This window comes from Trachypithecus francoisi, unplaced genomic scaffold, assembly GCF_009764315.1.
Source record: "Trachypithecus francoisi isolate TF-2019V2 unplaced genomic scaffold, Tfra_2.0 Lachesis_group3, whole genome shotgun sequence".
NCBI lineage: Eukaryota > Metazoa > Chordata > Mammalia > Primates > Cercopithecidae > Trachypithecus > Trachypithecus francoisi.
Genome location: NW_022681468.1, coordinates 6,428,746 through 6,442,887, shown reverse-complemented (window position 1 = coordinate 6,442,887; position 14,142 = coordinate 6,428,746). Strand labels below are relative to the sequence as shown.

Sequence of the window (14,142 nt, the reverse complement as noted above, 5' to 3'; positions counted from 1 at the left end):
TGGCACGTGACTATGATCTCAGCTACTTGGGAGGCTGAGGCAAGAGAATCACTTGAACCTGGGAGGTGGAGGTTGCAGTCAGTCAAGATTGCACCATTGCACTCGTGTATATATATATGTGTGTGTGTGTGTGTATATATATATATCCTATTAGTTCTGTCGCTCTAGAGAACCCTGACACACATCTCAACCTGCTGAATAACTGGGACTACGGGCATGCACCACGATGCGTGGCTAGCCTCCCGAGTAGCTGGGATTACAGGCGCATGCCACCACGACTGGCTAATTTTTGTATTCTTTAGTGGAGATGAGGTTTCATCATGTTGGCCAGGCTAATCTTGAACTCCTGACCTCAGGTGATCCGCCTGCCTCGGCCTCCCAAAGTTGTGGGATTACAGTGGTGGGATTATTTTTTGTAGAGACAGGGATCTTGCTATGTTGCCCAGGCTGGTCTCAAACTCCTGGGCTCAAGGGATCCTCCTGCCTCAGCCTTCCAAAATGCCAGTATTATAGGCAGGAGCCACCATGCCTGACCCTTGTCCCATTTTAAAGATGAAGAAACTGAGGCTCGAGTGGGTCAGTGGCTTCTTCCCAGGCACTGAGGGAGCCAGGTGAGAATCTGGGGACTGCTGACTTTGCTCAGACTTGCCAAGGAGCTCTATTTTCTGGAAATGCCAGGGCTGCCAATTTTCTCTGGAGCCATGCCAGCCCCCCAGGGTCCACTCTGGGCCCCTGAGTCAGGATCCATTCTTTGGAAATCTTACTGTCCCTCCTTGACCCCTCCAGATCCCACCAAAATGGCAAAATCTGTTACAATAAAAAATAACTCAGGGCTGGGTGCGGTGGCTCACCCTGTAATCTCAACACTTTGGGAGGCTGACGCAGGTGGATCACCTGAGGTCAGGAGTTCGAAACCAGCCTGGCCAACATGGTGAAACCCTATCTCCACCAAAAATACAAACATTTCCCCAGCATGGTGGCGGGTACCTGTAATCCCAGCTACTCAGGAGGCTGAGGCAGGAGAATCGCTTGAACCTGGGAGGCGGAGGTTGCAATGAGCCAGATCACACCACGGCACTCCAGCCTGGGCAACAAGAGAGAAACTCCGTCTCAAAAAAAAAAAAAAAAAAAAAAGCCGTGCGCGGTAGCTCAACCTGTAATCCCAGCACTTTGGGAGGCCGAGGCGGGCGGATCACGAGGTCAGGAGTTCAGAACCATTCTGGCTAACACGGTAAAACCCCATCTCTACTAAATATACAAAAAATTAGCCAAGCGTAGTGGCGGCGCCTATAGTCTCAGCTACTCCGGAGGCTGAGGCAGGAGAATGGCGTGAACCCGGGAGGCGGAAAAAAAAAATTAGCCGGGCATGACAGCGGGTGCCTGTGATCCCAGCTACTTGGGAGGCTGAGGCAGGACAATCGCTTGAACCGGGGAGGTGGCTGTTGCAGTGAGCCGAGAAAGCGCCACTGCACTCCAGCCTGGGCAACACAGTGAGACTCTGTCTCAAAAAAAAAGAACCAGGAAAAGAAAGGAAAGGAAAGGCTAGTGCTGGCCGGATCGCTGCAGGTGGGTCCTCAGGCTGGGTGGTGGCACTTTCACTTTCCGTGCTGGCTCCATCACTTCTGTGTGGATGAAAAATAATCATAACCTGTAGTTATTCCTTTCGTTATAAAAATAAAAGGGTATTTTAGAATGTGTGGCCCAGCCAGCAGGGCCGGCAGGCTCCCTCCCGAAGCCCTCTGCGGCGTGCGGCTTGGTTGCTTGGGCAACGTCTGCCGCCCCCTAGGGGACAACGCAGGCTTCCCGCAAGGGCAGCCCGGGCCGCGCACAGCGTGGGCTCAGGCGCGGATGGAGGAGGCCTGCAGGCAGCCTGGCTCTGCTAGCAGTCACCATGCCTGTCGGAGGAGCAGCCGGCTGGCTCCAGTGGACTCTCCCAGGCTCTGCCTCCTGCTGTCCGCAGAAGACCCCAGGTCCATCGACTGCTGGAAAATTCAAGACCCGGAGAGGTCATGCCACCGGCCCAGGGTAGCACAGCTGGGAGAGGCAGAGCCCCGGGCCAGACCCTAGGCTGAGGGCTCCTCCCCTCCACCAGGCAGGATCGATGAGACCTGGAAGGAGGCTGGGCAAGGTATAAGCAGCTTCATCCTTGTTCACTGTTCTTTTACTACTTATTTTTATTTTTGAGACAGGAGTCTTACTCCTTCACCCAGGCTGGAGTGCAGTGGCCCTTTTACTACTTTTTTTTTTCTTTTGAGACGGAGTCTCGCTCTGTTGCCCAGGCTGGAGTGCAGTGCGCCATCTCGGCTCACTGCAAGCTCCGCCTCCCGGGTTCACGCCATTCTCCTGCCTCAGCCTCCCGAATAACTGGGACTACAGGCGCCCGCCCCCACGCCTGGCTAATTTTTTGTATTTTTTAGTAGAGATGGGGTTTCACCGTGTTAGCCAGGATGGTCTGGATCTCCTGACCTCATGATCCGCCCGCGTCGGCCTCCCAAAGTGCTGGGATTACAGTCTTGAGCCACCGCGCCCAGCCCCCTTTTACTGCTTCTTTAGTTTTTCGAGATGGGGTCCCACTCGCGACGTTGCCCAGGCTGTAGTGCCGTGGCTATTCACAGGCACAGTCCCACTACTGATCGGCACAGGAGTTTTGACTTGCTCCATTTCCAGCCTGGGCCTGTTCACCCCTCCTTAAGCAACCTGGTGTTCTCCCACTCCCGGGAGGTCACTATATGGATGCTGACTGTAGCCTATCGGACAATCAGCCCAGCGCACTACAGCCCAGAACTCCCGGGCTCAAGTCGTCCTCCCACCCCAGACTCCTGAGTAGCTGGGACTACAGGCATGCACCACCACATCCTGCTACTACTTTTTATCACGGACTGCAACAAAGGTCACATACTCATAATCTTTCTCCTTTTCTTCCTTTGTTTTTTTTACCAGATAATGTTAAATTAAATTTCAGCCATCATGCCATTTTACCACCATGTACTTCTGTTTGTATCTCTAAGAAATATAGGCATTTTCTCACAGAACTTTGGTGCTGTTATTGCACCTAACAAGAATAATAATGATTGTTTAAAGTCATCTAATGCCAGCGGGTGCAGTGACTCATTCTTGTAATTCCAGCACTTTGGGAGGCTGACGTGGGTGGATCACTTGAGGTCAGGAGTTTGAGACCAGCCTAGCCAACATGGTGAAACCCTATCTCTACCAAAAATACAAAAAAATTAGCTGGGCATGGTGGTACGCACCTGTAATCCCAGCTACTCAAGAGGCAACTCACTGCAACCTCCACCTCCTTGGTTCAAGGAGAATCACTTGAATCCAGGAGATGGAGGTTGCAGTGAGCCAAGATTGCGCCACTGTACTCCAGCCTGAGCGACAGAGCGAGACTCCATCTAAAAAAATAAAAATTAAAAATAAAAAAGTAAGTAAAGTCATCTAATGCCATTGGCTATCTCCAGCTGAGGACACCTGGGAGTGCAGGGCCTCCAGGTGAACACCTTCGGGGATGAGAAGGTGCTTGGTGGAAAGGATGGATGGGGTGATGGGGGCAGGTGGGTGACATCCTCTTGCGGTCCCTTTGATCTTTAGGGCCTGGCACAGTGTGGGTGCTGAGGATGTGGACTGACTGATGGGCTGTCCCAGATTCTGCAACACTGTCTCACCCCTTTCTTGTGGGGCTCCTGCCAGCCTATCCATCCTTCCATCCATTTTTCTGTCCATGCCTTCCTCGCTCTACCCCTTCATCCAACCACTCATCTGTCCGTCCATCGTCCACTCATCCATCTGTCTGTCCAGCCCTCCTCCCATCCATCCATTTGTCTACCTGCCCATTCCTCCCTCCTCCATTTGTCTCCCATCCATCCATCCGTCTCTCCAGCCCTCCTCCATCCGTCCCTCCATCCCTCCATCCCTCCATCCATCCATCCATCTGTTCACTGACTCATTTTCTCTCCTACTTACTTACCTGGCCTCCCCAGGGTGCCCGCCTGTGCTGAGTGCCGTGGGTGTGGAGACAAACCCAGCAACACCCTGCCTGACCAAAGCCCACAGCTAAGTGGGGAAACGTTGAGACCGGCAAGAAGCAGCCTAAATGGTGGGGTGGCCTGTTTTCTATTTCTGCCTTGGAGAAGAGGGTCAAGCTAGGGCATGTTTGTTCAGGAGACAAAGAGCAGGTAAAACCTGGCTGCAGTGACGGAGAGAACAGGCTTGTCTCAAATGTCACCTTCTGGGGCCTCTCTAATACCGCCTGCAAGTCTCCCTCTCCCCAAGACCTTATTCCTCTCCTGGCACTTGCTGCCATTGGGGGTACTCTGTCTTTTGGCTATTCATCTGTTGACTGGCTGTCCTCCTCCCTGAGCATAAGGTCCACCAGGGCAAGGGCTTTTATTTGTTTTTTTTTTTTGAGACAGAGTCTTGCTGTGTCTCCCAGGCTGGAGTACAGTGGCCCAATCTCGGCTCACTGCAACCTCCGCCTCCCAGGTTCAAGCAATTCTCCTGCCTCAGCCTCCCAAGTAGCTGGGACTACAGGCATCCACTGCCACGCCCGGCTAATTTTTATATTTTTAGTAGAGATGGGGTTTCACCATATTGGCCAGGCTAGTCTCGAACTCCTGGCTTTGTGATCTACCCGCCTCGGCCTCCCAAAGTGCTGGGATTACAGGCGTGAGCCACCGCGCCCAGCCCAGGGCAAGGGTTTTTATCCGTTGTGTTTACTGATGTGTCTCAGTGCCTAAAGCTTGACAGGCAGCCTTGGTTTCATGAGTAGAAGGCATGGGCAGGGCAGGCTGCTCTCCGTGGGGTGATGACACGGCTGGGGCTGTGCAGACGGACAGTGCCAAAGGGATCTGAACGTGAATTTAAGAGGTTGACACATAGGACTGGGGACTCTGGATGTGGGGTGGAGAGAGAGAGGTGTCCAGGGCAACTCCTGGACTTGTGGCTCAGGAGCTGTGGGTGACTGGCACTTGCTACATTAGATGCTCTGCGGGAAACATGGATCTGAACGGTCCCTGTTCTCTCAGTTAGACACCATGCTTCAAACTCCCTCAGCACCGAAGGTACTGGCTTCTCGAGTGTAGCATCAGCAATCGAACCCAAGTCTCAGCTGTATTTGCCCTGCCCAGAACAGGCCAGTCACCTCCTTCCTTCCAGACTCTATGCTTCTGTTAATGCAGCCTTGGCATTTAACTGGCCACTCTCACAAGGACACGCCCGGACCTTGCCCTGAGCAGTTGCAGATAGGAGGCAGGTACTCTCTTCATTTCATGGATGCAAAAGTGGAGGCACGGAGTGGTCAAGGGGCTGGCCCATGGTCTCAGCTATGAGTGGCAGAGCTGGGCTTTAAAGTCAGGCAGCCAGCTTCTAACCAGACGCTGAGCTTCATCCCCTTGAGGGCCAGGACTAGCATCAGGCCTGGCCTTGGATGGGCCACTTCCTGCCCTTTACCCTCTGCCATAGCAGCTGGCACTGCTAACCCTGTGTCTCCCACTTGCCTACAAACAGTTGGGCTGGCAGGGGGCTGTCCCTCCGTCAACTCTCAGCCTGCTCAAGGCCAGTCTGCAGGTCTGGCCATTAGAGGACAGGAAAACAGGTAGACAAACAGCCTCCTGGCCCTGCCACCTGCCCCAAGGGCCAGCCAGATGGGCTGCCTGGGCCTATGCGTCACTACCTGCCCCTCCCCTATCCGGCTGGCATTCCAGTCTGTGGGGCACTCATTTAGAGTCTGTTGCTTAGCAGGTGTGTGACCGAGGCACCTGCACAGCCTCCCTGAGCCTTGGTGTCCCCTGTGGAGATCTCACAGGGCTGTGGTGCAGGTCACATGGGGCATGCACTGAGTCCCCTTGAGAGCCCACTGGGGCCTCCCCAGGTGGGCCCTGGATATCCCAGAGGGTGGGTTGTGTGGGAGCGTCTGGGGATCATATCCAGCCCTGCCATCCTTGTGGATTGAACAAGCCCGCTTTCTGGGTCTCAGTGGCCCCATCTGTGAAATGGGCAGCACTAATGCTGCGCTGTCTCCCTTCTGGGGCGGTAAGGAGGATCGTAGAGCCTGAGAGTGAGAGAAGCTTGGTGAACTGTACGGTGGGGTGCACAGGCGAGAAAGTCCCTGTTTTTACAGTGCCCAGCAGACAGAAGTAGCCTCTTAGTGGAGAGGTCTCCCCCTCAGGAGGGCCCCAGCCAGCTGGTTCAGAGGCTGAATCGGCAGAGCCTCTGTCCTCGGTTCATGCAGGTGTGGGGGCTTGGTGAGGCAGCCCTGACCTTGGCCTCTGGGTCCGGGGAGACGCATTCCCATGGAGCAGACAGCAGGGAACCGGGGCAGCAGGAAGGGCGAGAACAGATGGTGGGTGATGTTCCTGGGTTCAGGCCTGTTCCCCCGACCCCCTCCCTCCCTGACAACTGGAGCACCTTGAGGACAGGGACTGGCTGTCTTGCCTGGGTGTAGCGTCAGCAAAGGAAGTGTTTGTTGAGTGAGTAAGTGAGGGAGGTTTGCAGGTTTCCTGGGCAAGGGGTCCTGAGCAAATCCAGGGGAGTCAGGAAAGGCCAGGGGACACAGTGAAGGCTCGAGCTTGGACCTGGAGGGCGGGAGCTGTCACAGCCCCATCTCTGGACCTCCCCAGGAGGGGTTTGGATGTGGTGGGGCAGTGACCCTGCTCCCTGGTGTCTGCCACCTCCTGTGCTCTCTCCTGTGCTTTCCTGACACCTGGGTCCCGAGGGCACTGGGACAAGGGTCCTGGGGGCAGGGGAGGGAGTCCAGCTGTGTGCCACGTGGCCTCAGCAGGCTCCGCTTCCGGTCCCCTCCCCTGCTGCAGGTATTTAAGGTCTGAGAGGGGCCAGCTGGGAGCTGTTGAGGCCACCCCGGTGGCACCAGAGCCCTCTCAGGCAGGCAGACCCAGGGCCTCCCCACCACACCTTGTTCATGGATTTTGTTGCTGGAGCCATCGGAGGTAACAGACAGGATGGTGGGCTGTGCAGACACTGCTGCTTCTGGGGGTAGCAGGAGGAGCTGAGGCCCAGGAAGGTGCTGGGCAGCAGTGGGGGGGGCTTTGAGGAGATCCCCAGCTCCCAGGATCTGCCAGGACCTGGTGTGGGCCATGGGTGCCAGGAGCAGAGAGGAGGTTCCTGGGAGACTAAGGCTGGATGAAGGGTGCTGCAGGGCCTGGGGGGCTGCAATGGCCTGGGAGGCTCAGACAGGAGGCTGAGGGCAGGCTGGGGATGGGGCTGTGGTCCAGGCATGGAGGTCGCTCGGGAGGCAGAGTTAGGGAGGCTGGGAGTTCTTGGTGTGGGGAGGGGTGATTGAGTCACCGGAAGGGAAGGAAGACCCCAGGAGAGGATCGAGAGGGCGGGGAGATGGGTAGGGAAGATGGGGCCTGGTCCTGCAGCAGGTACTGGAAGTGGGGGGCAGAGGGCGGTAAGGGACCTGGCGAGCTGGCTCCACCTGCCGCGCTGGCTGTGCGCGCCTGGCTGGGCCTCTGGAACCTGCTTCTCAGGCCAGACTCTGCTGGGGAAACCGTTGTCCCTCCCGGGGAAGGGCTCCTGGTGAAAGACTGATTCAGGGAGATAACCAGGCCCTGGGACACGGGCTCAGCTCCATCCCGTGGGCTGTGGGGACTGTTTTGAGTGGGCACCCCTGGCCTTGCTGGTCTTGTGAAACAGCAGTGGGTGGCGTCAGTACTTCTGGGAACAGCATGGGGGTTGGGAGAGCGGCCAAGCTCTGCGCCTGGGAGAAGGCAGGGTACCTGCCCCATTAACAGGCTTTCTTTTTCTTTTTTTTCCTTGAGATGGAGTCTTGTTCTGTCACCTAGGCTGTAATGCAGTGGCGTGATCTTGGCTCACTGCAACCTCTGCCTCCTGGTTTCAAGTGATTCTCCTGCCTCAGCCTCCCAAGTAGCTGGGACTACAGACATGCACCACCATGTCTGGCTAATTTTTGGGTTTTTAGTAGAGGCCGGGTTTTACCGTGTTGGTCGGGCTGATCTCAAACTCCTGACCTCAAGTGATCTGCCCACCTCAGCATCCCAAAGTGTTGGGATTACAGGTGTGAGCCACTGCGCCCGGCCTCCATTAGCAGGCTTTCTGAGCCCCAGCTAGGTGCCAGCCTGGGCCAGCCGCTCCCTTCTCAGGGAAGTTACTGGACTTGCCTGAAGTCACACAGCTGGAAAGGGCTCCAGAGTCTGGCATCTTTCCTCCGAAGCCACGGAGAGGCCTAGGTAAAGGGCTCTCACTCTGTGCCTGGCCCTGGGTCATGGGGTGTCAGCCCTGGGCCATGTCCTTGGAGAACTCCAGTTCTGGAGGTGGCGGTGGCATACAACAGCAGCAAGGCCATATGACAAGGCCTCTGCTCAACATGTTCCAGGCACAGAGGCAGCCCAGAGTACAGAGGTCAGAGAGGGCTCCAGAGAGGAAGTGGTGTTGTGGTAGGGCTTTGATGGATGAGTAGGAGTTCGGTGAGGTGTGTGAGGTGTACGGGAGGGTTAAGAAGGGTCATTCTCTCCAAGCCACTTGGTCTTTTGCCTTACTTCATTTATTCGCTTCATTCTTTCATCCCGCGTATTTACTGAGTCCTGGGCCACAGTAAATAGGGTACAGTCCCCATGTGCCTATTGTCTTCCATTGGCCTTTACCACTGACCCTCAGGGGAGAGAATGGTCCCCCCAGGGACCAGCCTGTTTCCTGTCTGACTTCCCTGTGTCAGTGCTGGGGCTTGGATGTTGAGGCCTGGCACCTGAAGCCTCTGTGCAAGGTGTGGACTCCTGGCCCTTTCTCTTCCACACACACTTGTGATTCCTGGCAGTCCTGGCTCTTCACAAACCCTGGTGTGGGCTTGGGCTTCCCTCCTCCTGGCCTTTGCCCAGGCTGTGCCTCCCACTCCTTCCACCCATGCAGCCAAAACACAGTTACTGCCTAGCTCACAGGCAAACCCTCCATGGACTGACGGCTCGAGGGCAAGGTCTGCCTGGCTCAGAGACAGGGCCCAGCCAGGGTTGGATCAGACATTCTCTCAGAACATGATGCCCGTGGGGAGGCCGGGGCATGTCTTTGGCTCAAGGCAGTGAAGATGAGGCAATCCCAGGCCAGGACTCAGGGAAGGCGAACTCGCTTGCAAAGGGCAGAAGTCACTCGGAGGTTCAGTTTCCTCATCTATAAAATGAGGGTGCTCTCAGGGGATGAGGCCTGGTGCAGACCAGAAGGGCCAAATATGGATCTGCCCTTGGGGGAGCCCAGTTGGTGTGCACCTGCTTCTTCTTCCCTGCAATGGGGTTGAACTGCTCGCTGGCCCCACTCTCCTCACCGTGGGCCTCTGCTTTCCTTCCAGGCATCTGCGGTGTCGCTGTGGGCTACCCCCTGGACACGGTGAAGGTGTGGCAGCAGCCAGCCCCCCAACCATCCCAAGGCCCCTGCACCCATCCATGGCCAGAAGACTTTCCAGAATGCTAAACAGACCCACCCCTTTCCTGCTCAAATGCCTTCAATGGCTCCCCATAGCCCCTGGGACTGTCAGTCCCACTCTCTCGCCTCTGCACCTCAGGTTTCTCATCTAACACAAGGCTCCCTGTCCCTGCTGTGCCCACAGTCCAGCATGGCTGGGACAATCAAGAAGGTGACTCTGCCCCTTCCCCAAGGCCTGCTGGCCTTGCCCTAGGCCTGGAGCTACTCCTTCCTGAAGCTCACTTCTCCCGCAGGTCAGGATCCAGACGGAGCCAAAGTACACAGGCATCTGGCACTGCGTCCGGGATACGTATCACCGAGAGCGCGTAGGTCTGGGGCCAGGGTGTGGGCAGGGAGACAGGGAGGGCATGCTGGGCCTGCCTCCACTGCCCAGCAGGTGATGCTGGGCTCCCTACTGGGTCTCAGCTCTCTCATCTTCCACATGGGAATGGTTCTGCCAATCTCATGGGTTCCTCTGAGGACTGGACCCAGGTCATCTGGCAGCAAGAGAGGCCTCAGAAGGAGGTTCCCACCTCCAGCAGAGGGTCTAGAGGTAGCGTTCAGGCCTTTGAAGGTCAGAGGAGGGACCCATGCACTGCATTTCTGTCTCCTTCAGGCCAGGTACCCCTTGAAGGCAGTGTTGGGTGGAGTCTTCAGGGTCTAGCTCAGAGACCTGTCCAGAGGCAGGACTTGGTGACATTCTCCAAAGTGAACTTGGGGCTTGGTGCAGGCCAGGAGCTAGCTTGTGAAAGCAGTAGAGGCATAACATGCTGTTAATAGTTATTATCAGGCCCGGTGCGGTGGCTAACGCCTGTAATCCCAGCACTTTGGGAGGCTGAGGTGGGCGGATCACCTGTGGTCAGGAGTTCGAGACCAGCCTTGCCACCCTGTCTCTACTGAAAATACAAAAATTAGCTGGAGGTGGTGAGCAGGCAGCTACTCAGGAGGCTGAGGCAGGAGAATCGCTTGAACCTGGGAGGTGGAGGTTGCGGTGAGCTGAGATCTTGCCATAGCACTCCAGCCTGGGCAACAGAGTGAGACTCTGTCTCAAAAAAAAAAAAAAAAAAAAAAGCTCATCATCATCAAGCAGCTGCGCTGGGTTTGGCCTGGTCCTCTGACTCTTCAGGTTCCCCCTCCATGACCTCCATCTTACAGCAGAGGAAACGGAGGCCCTGAGGCCGTGAAGGACCTTCCTGAGGTCCAACAGCAGAGTGCAGAGCAGGGCTGAGTGTGGGCTCCCTCGCTTGGCTTCCTTCTGGTGGGGCCCTGGCCTGACCTAGACCCTGTCTGCCAGGTGTGGAGCTTCTATCGCGGCCTCTCACTTCCCGTGTGCACGGTGTCCCTGGTGTCCTCCGTGTCTTTTGGCACCTATCGCCACTGCCTGGAGCACATCTGCCAGCTCCGGTACGGCAGCCCTGACGCCAAGCCCACCAAGGCTGACATCGCACTCTCGGGATACGCCTCCGGCCTCGTCCGCGTGAGTAGGGGCAGCCAGGGTGGGGAAGGCCCAAGAGAGACTGCGGAATCTGCGAGGTTCTCCACCCTGGCAGGTGGGGAAACTGAGGCTTGATGAGGGCAGACACTGGAGGCCATGCATGGAGCCAGGGACTGTGGGAGAGGAACTGGCATCCTGCCCAGGCTGGGCCCAGAGCCCCTGAGCAGTACACAGATGAGGGGCTCACTGCTGTCCTGCCCAGCACGGCCCCCTGGGGAAGGGGGCTGTGACCAAAGGGACCCTCCCCGTCACGGTCAGAAGGTCACCTAGAAGCCACCATGGGGAGCTGAATAGGCAGGCCCCGGGCACTCATGGCTCCGGGCACAGAGATGCCTGAACACAGTCAGCTGTTGCCGGATGCGGGCATTTCTCCATCCTCAACTGTGCATGGAGCACCTGCAGTGCCCGCCTGCCCTCAGGGAGCCCTTGCTCCCGCAGTGGGGACAGACTTCTGCACACGGTGACAGCACAGAGGCAGCTGAAGCAGCCCAGTGGCTGAAGGCCTGGCCCAGGGGTCCAGATCACCAGGCCCAGCTCTCCGCTCTGACTCTCATGAGCTGAGCAACCTTGGGCAAGCAAGGGAGACTCTTGGAGCTTCTGTCTCTCCATCTGTAAGAGGCATGATGAGAATTTAGTGAGATCATGAGGGTAAAGCCCCCAACACACATATGTGGAGTCCGACATGAATGAGTACCCACGAAGTGGCAGCCAGTATGTCTAGTGATTTTTCTTTTTTTTTTTTTTTTTGAGACAGAGTCTTGCTCGGTTGCTCAGGCCAGAGTTTAGTGGCACCATCTCAGCTCACTGCAACCTCTGCCTCCCAGGTTCAAGCAATTCTCCTGCCTCAGCCTCCTGAGTAGCTGGGACTACAGTCGTCTGCCACCACGCTCAGCTAATTTTTGTATTTTTAGTAGAGATGGGGTTTCACCCATATTGGCTGGTTTCAAACTCCTGATCTCGTGATCCGCCTGCCTTGACCTCCCAAAGTACTGGGATTACAGGCTTGAGCTGCTGCGCCCGGCCATGATATTATTTTATTGCTGATACGTTATTAAATACGTTCTTGAACCTGGGTCACCGACATTTTCTTACCACCTCCCAGGAGAAGCCAGGCAGGCTGGCGCCTGGGAGAGATGTGGCTGCCGAGGAAGCATGAGCTTTGGCCTTGGGTGGGCAGAGAAGGCTTTGGACCCCGTGGCCCCCCCAGCTCTGGGCAAGCCTGCAGGGTCTCGGGGCCCAACCTCCTGAGGTCACCGTGGGCAACATGAGGCCGGTGGGAGGCCAAGTCCAGGCTGTGGGCAGAGCCACAGGTGGCTGACCCCTGCCTCCTTCTCTGTTCCAGGTGTTCCTGACGTCGCCCACTGAGGTGGCCAAAGTCCGCCTGCAGACACAGACACAGGCACAGAAACAGCAGCGGCGGCTCTCGGCCTCGGGGCCCTCGGCTGTGCCCCCCGTGTGTCCTGCGCCCCTAGCCTGCCCAGAGCCCAAGTACCGTGGGCCGCTTCACTGCCTGGCCACAGTAGCCCGTGAGGAGGGGCTGCGCGGCCTCTACAAGGGCAGCTCGGCCCTGCTGTTACGGGACGGTCACTCCTTTGCCACCTACTTCCTTTCCTACGCCATCCTCTGTGAGCGGCTCAGCCCCGCTGGCCACAGCCAGCCAGGTGAGCAGGGGCTGGAACCTGGCAGGGCAGGGAGCCCGGCAGGATGAGGAGGTCAAGGTGAGGTCTTGCTGCCCGCCAGTACCCGAGTAGGGGCTTGAACTCGGCTTCCTGCCTCCCAGGGTGGGCTCCTCAGTTCCCCCAACACCAAGAGTCAGGACAGACTTCCTGTGTCAGAGTCAGTGTGTGGCTGTGGACAAGTTCCCTTCCCCTCTCCCAAGCCACTTGCAAATGAGGATGGGCCAAAAGAGTGAGTCCAGGGCACACTGCCCTGGGCGCCCCGATCAGGCTCCCAGTCAAGGCACTGTGGTCTCTCTGCAGATGTTCTGGGTGTGCTGGTGGCCGGGGGCTGTGCGGGAGTCCTGGCCTGGGCTGTGGCCACCCCCATGGACGTGATCAAGTCGAGACTGCAGGCAGACGGGCAGGGCCAGAGGCGCTACCGAGGCCTCCTGCACTGTATGGTGAGCAGCGTGCGGGAGGAGGGACCCCGGGTCCTTTTCAAGGGGCTGGTGCTCAACTGCTGCCGCGCCTTCCCTGTCAACATGGTGGTCTTTGTCGCCTATGAGGCGGTGCTGAGGCTCACCCAGGGTCTGCTCACATAGCTGGTCCCCACGCCCAGCGGCCCACCCGCCGGCAGCTGCTGGAGGTTGTAGTGGCTGGAGGAGGCAAGGGGTAGTGTGGCTGGGGTTGGGACCCCACAGGGCCGTTGCCCAGGAAAACGAGGAGCCTCCCTGCAGTGAGTCGGCCGAGGCCTGAGCTTGCCCTGCCCAGCTACTGACCTCAGGTCGAGGGGCCCGCCGGCCATCAGCCAGGGCTGTCCTGGGGTGGCAGGAGCCAGGGAGGAGGGGGCCTCTTTGATGGGGGCGTGTGTCACATGGAGTCAGTTGTTCATCCCAGCTTCCCCGTGGCCCCCACCTCCCATGTCTTTGGAGCAAAATTCTGGGGAGTCAGGTGTGTGCTCAGCCAACCTCTGTCCCATTCCCAGACCCTCGTCCCCACCACTGTTCTTGTCTTCACGAGCTGTCCCTTACAGGCAGGGGCTTCCCACAGGCTGGGGGCCTTGGGGCAGGGAGCATGAGCTGGGCTGGCCCACCATGACTGAGGGCTCCCCGCCCGGCTTGTTCCCCACAGCAGGCTGCTCCCAGGGGTGCTGCCGGGACTGCCATGCCCACCTGGCAGGGGTCCGGGGTGGCCGTCCTCACCCGGTTAGGGAATTTGGGGTGAGGTTCCTCAGGAGCCCACACTCTGCCTGTGGATGCTGGAAAGACCCCAAAGATGCTGCAAAGACCCCAAAGACGCTGCAAAGACCCCTAAGACACTGCAAAGACCCCAAAGACTCTGTTGGGAACTGTTGTCAATAAAATGTTTCTGAGGATGTTCAGGGCTGTGGCTCCGTGGCCAGGGGCTGACCGTTCCCTGCCCCCAGCAGGTTTGCACCCTGTGAGGCCTGCCCACCTATCCTGGGAGGTGCAGGGTCCTGGTCCTGTCCTGCTCCCTTCCTGCTGGACGAGCCCCCTCCAAACCCAAGCTGCCAGTGCTCCCACTGTGCAGATGGGCACA

General features: G+C 57.6%; 1 protein-coding gene across 3 annotated transcripts; it reads left to right on the top strand.

Annotated features, from left to right (window-relative positions):
* Nucleotides 1–1,767: 1,767 nt before the first annotated feature.
* Nucleotides 1,768–13,297, top strand: SLC25A47 (solute carrier family 25 member 47). 3 transcript variants are annotated; one of them, XM_033191329.1, is made up of 6 exons: nucleotides 6,832–6,947; nucleotides 9,317–9,360; nucleotides 9,684–9,755; nucleotides 10,724–10,906; nucleotides 12,267–12,585; nucleotides 12,904–13,297. In XM_033191329.1, the coding sequence occupies exons 1-6, from the start codon at nucleotides 6,920–6,922 to the stop codon at nucleotides 13,182–13,184; spliced, it is 927 nt and encodes a 308-aa protein (XP_033047220.1). In that variant the 5' UTR covers nucleotides 6,832–6,919; the 3' UTR covers nucleotides 13,185–13,297. The 3 variants fall into 3 exon arrangements, with proteins under 3 accessions (XP_033047221.1, XP_033047220.1, XP_033047219.1); XM_033191328.1 differs by having other exon boundaries at nucleotides 6,835–6,947; nucleotides 9,317–9,601; XM_033191330.1 differs by lacking the exons at nucleotides 6,832–6,947; nucleotides 9,317–9,360 and adding an exon at nucleotides 1,768–2,128.
* The last annotated feature ends 845 nt before the right edge of the window (nucleotides 13,298–14,142 follow it).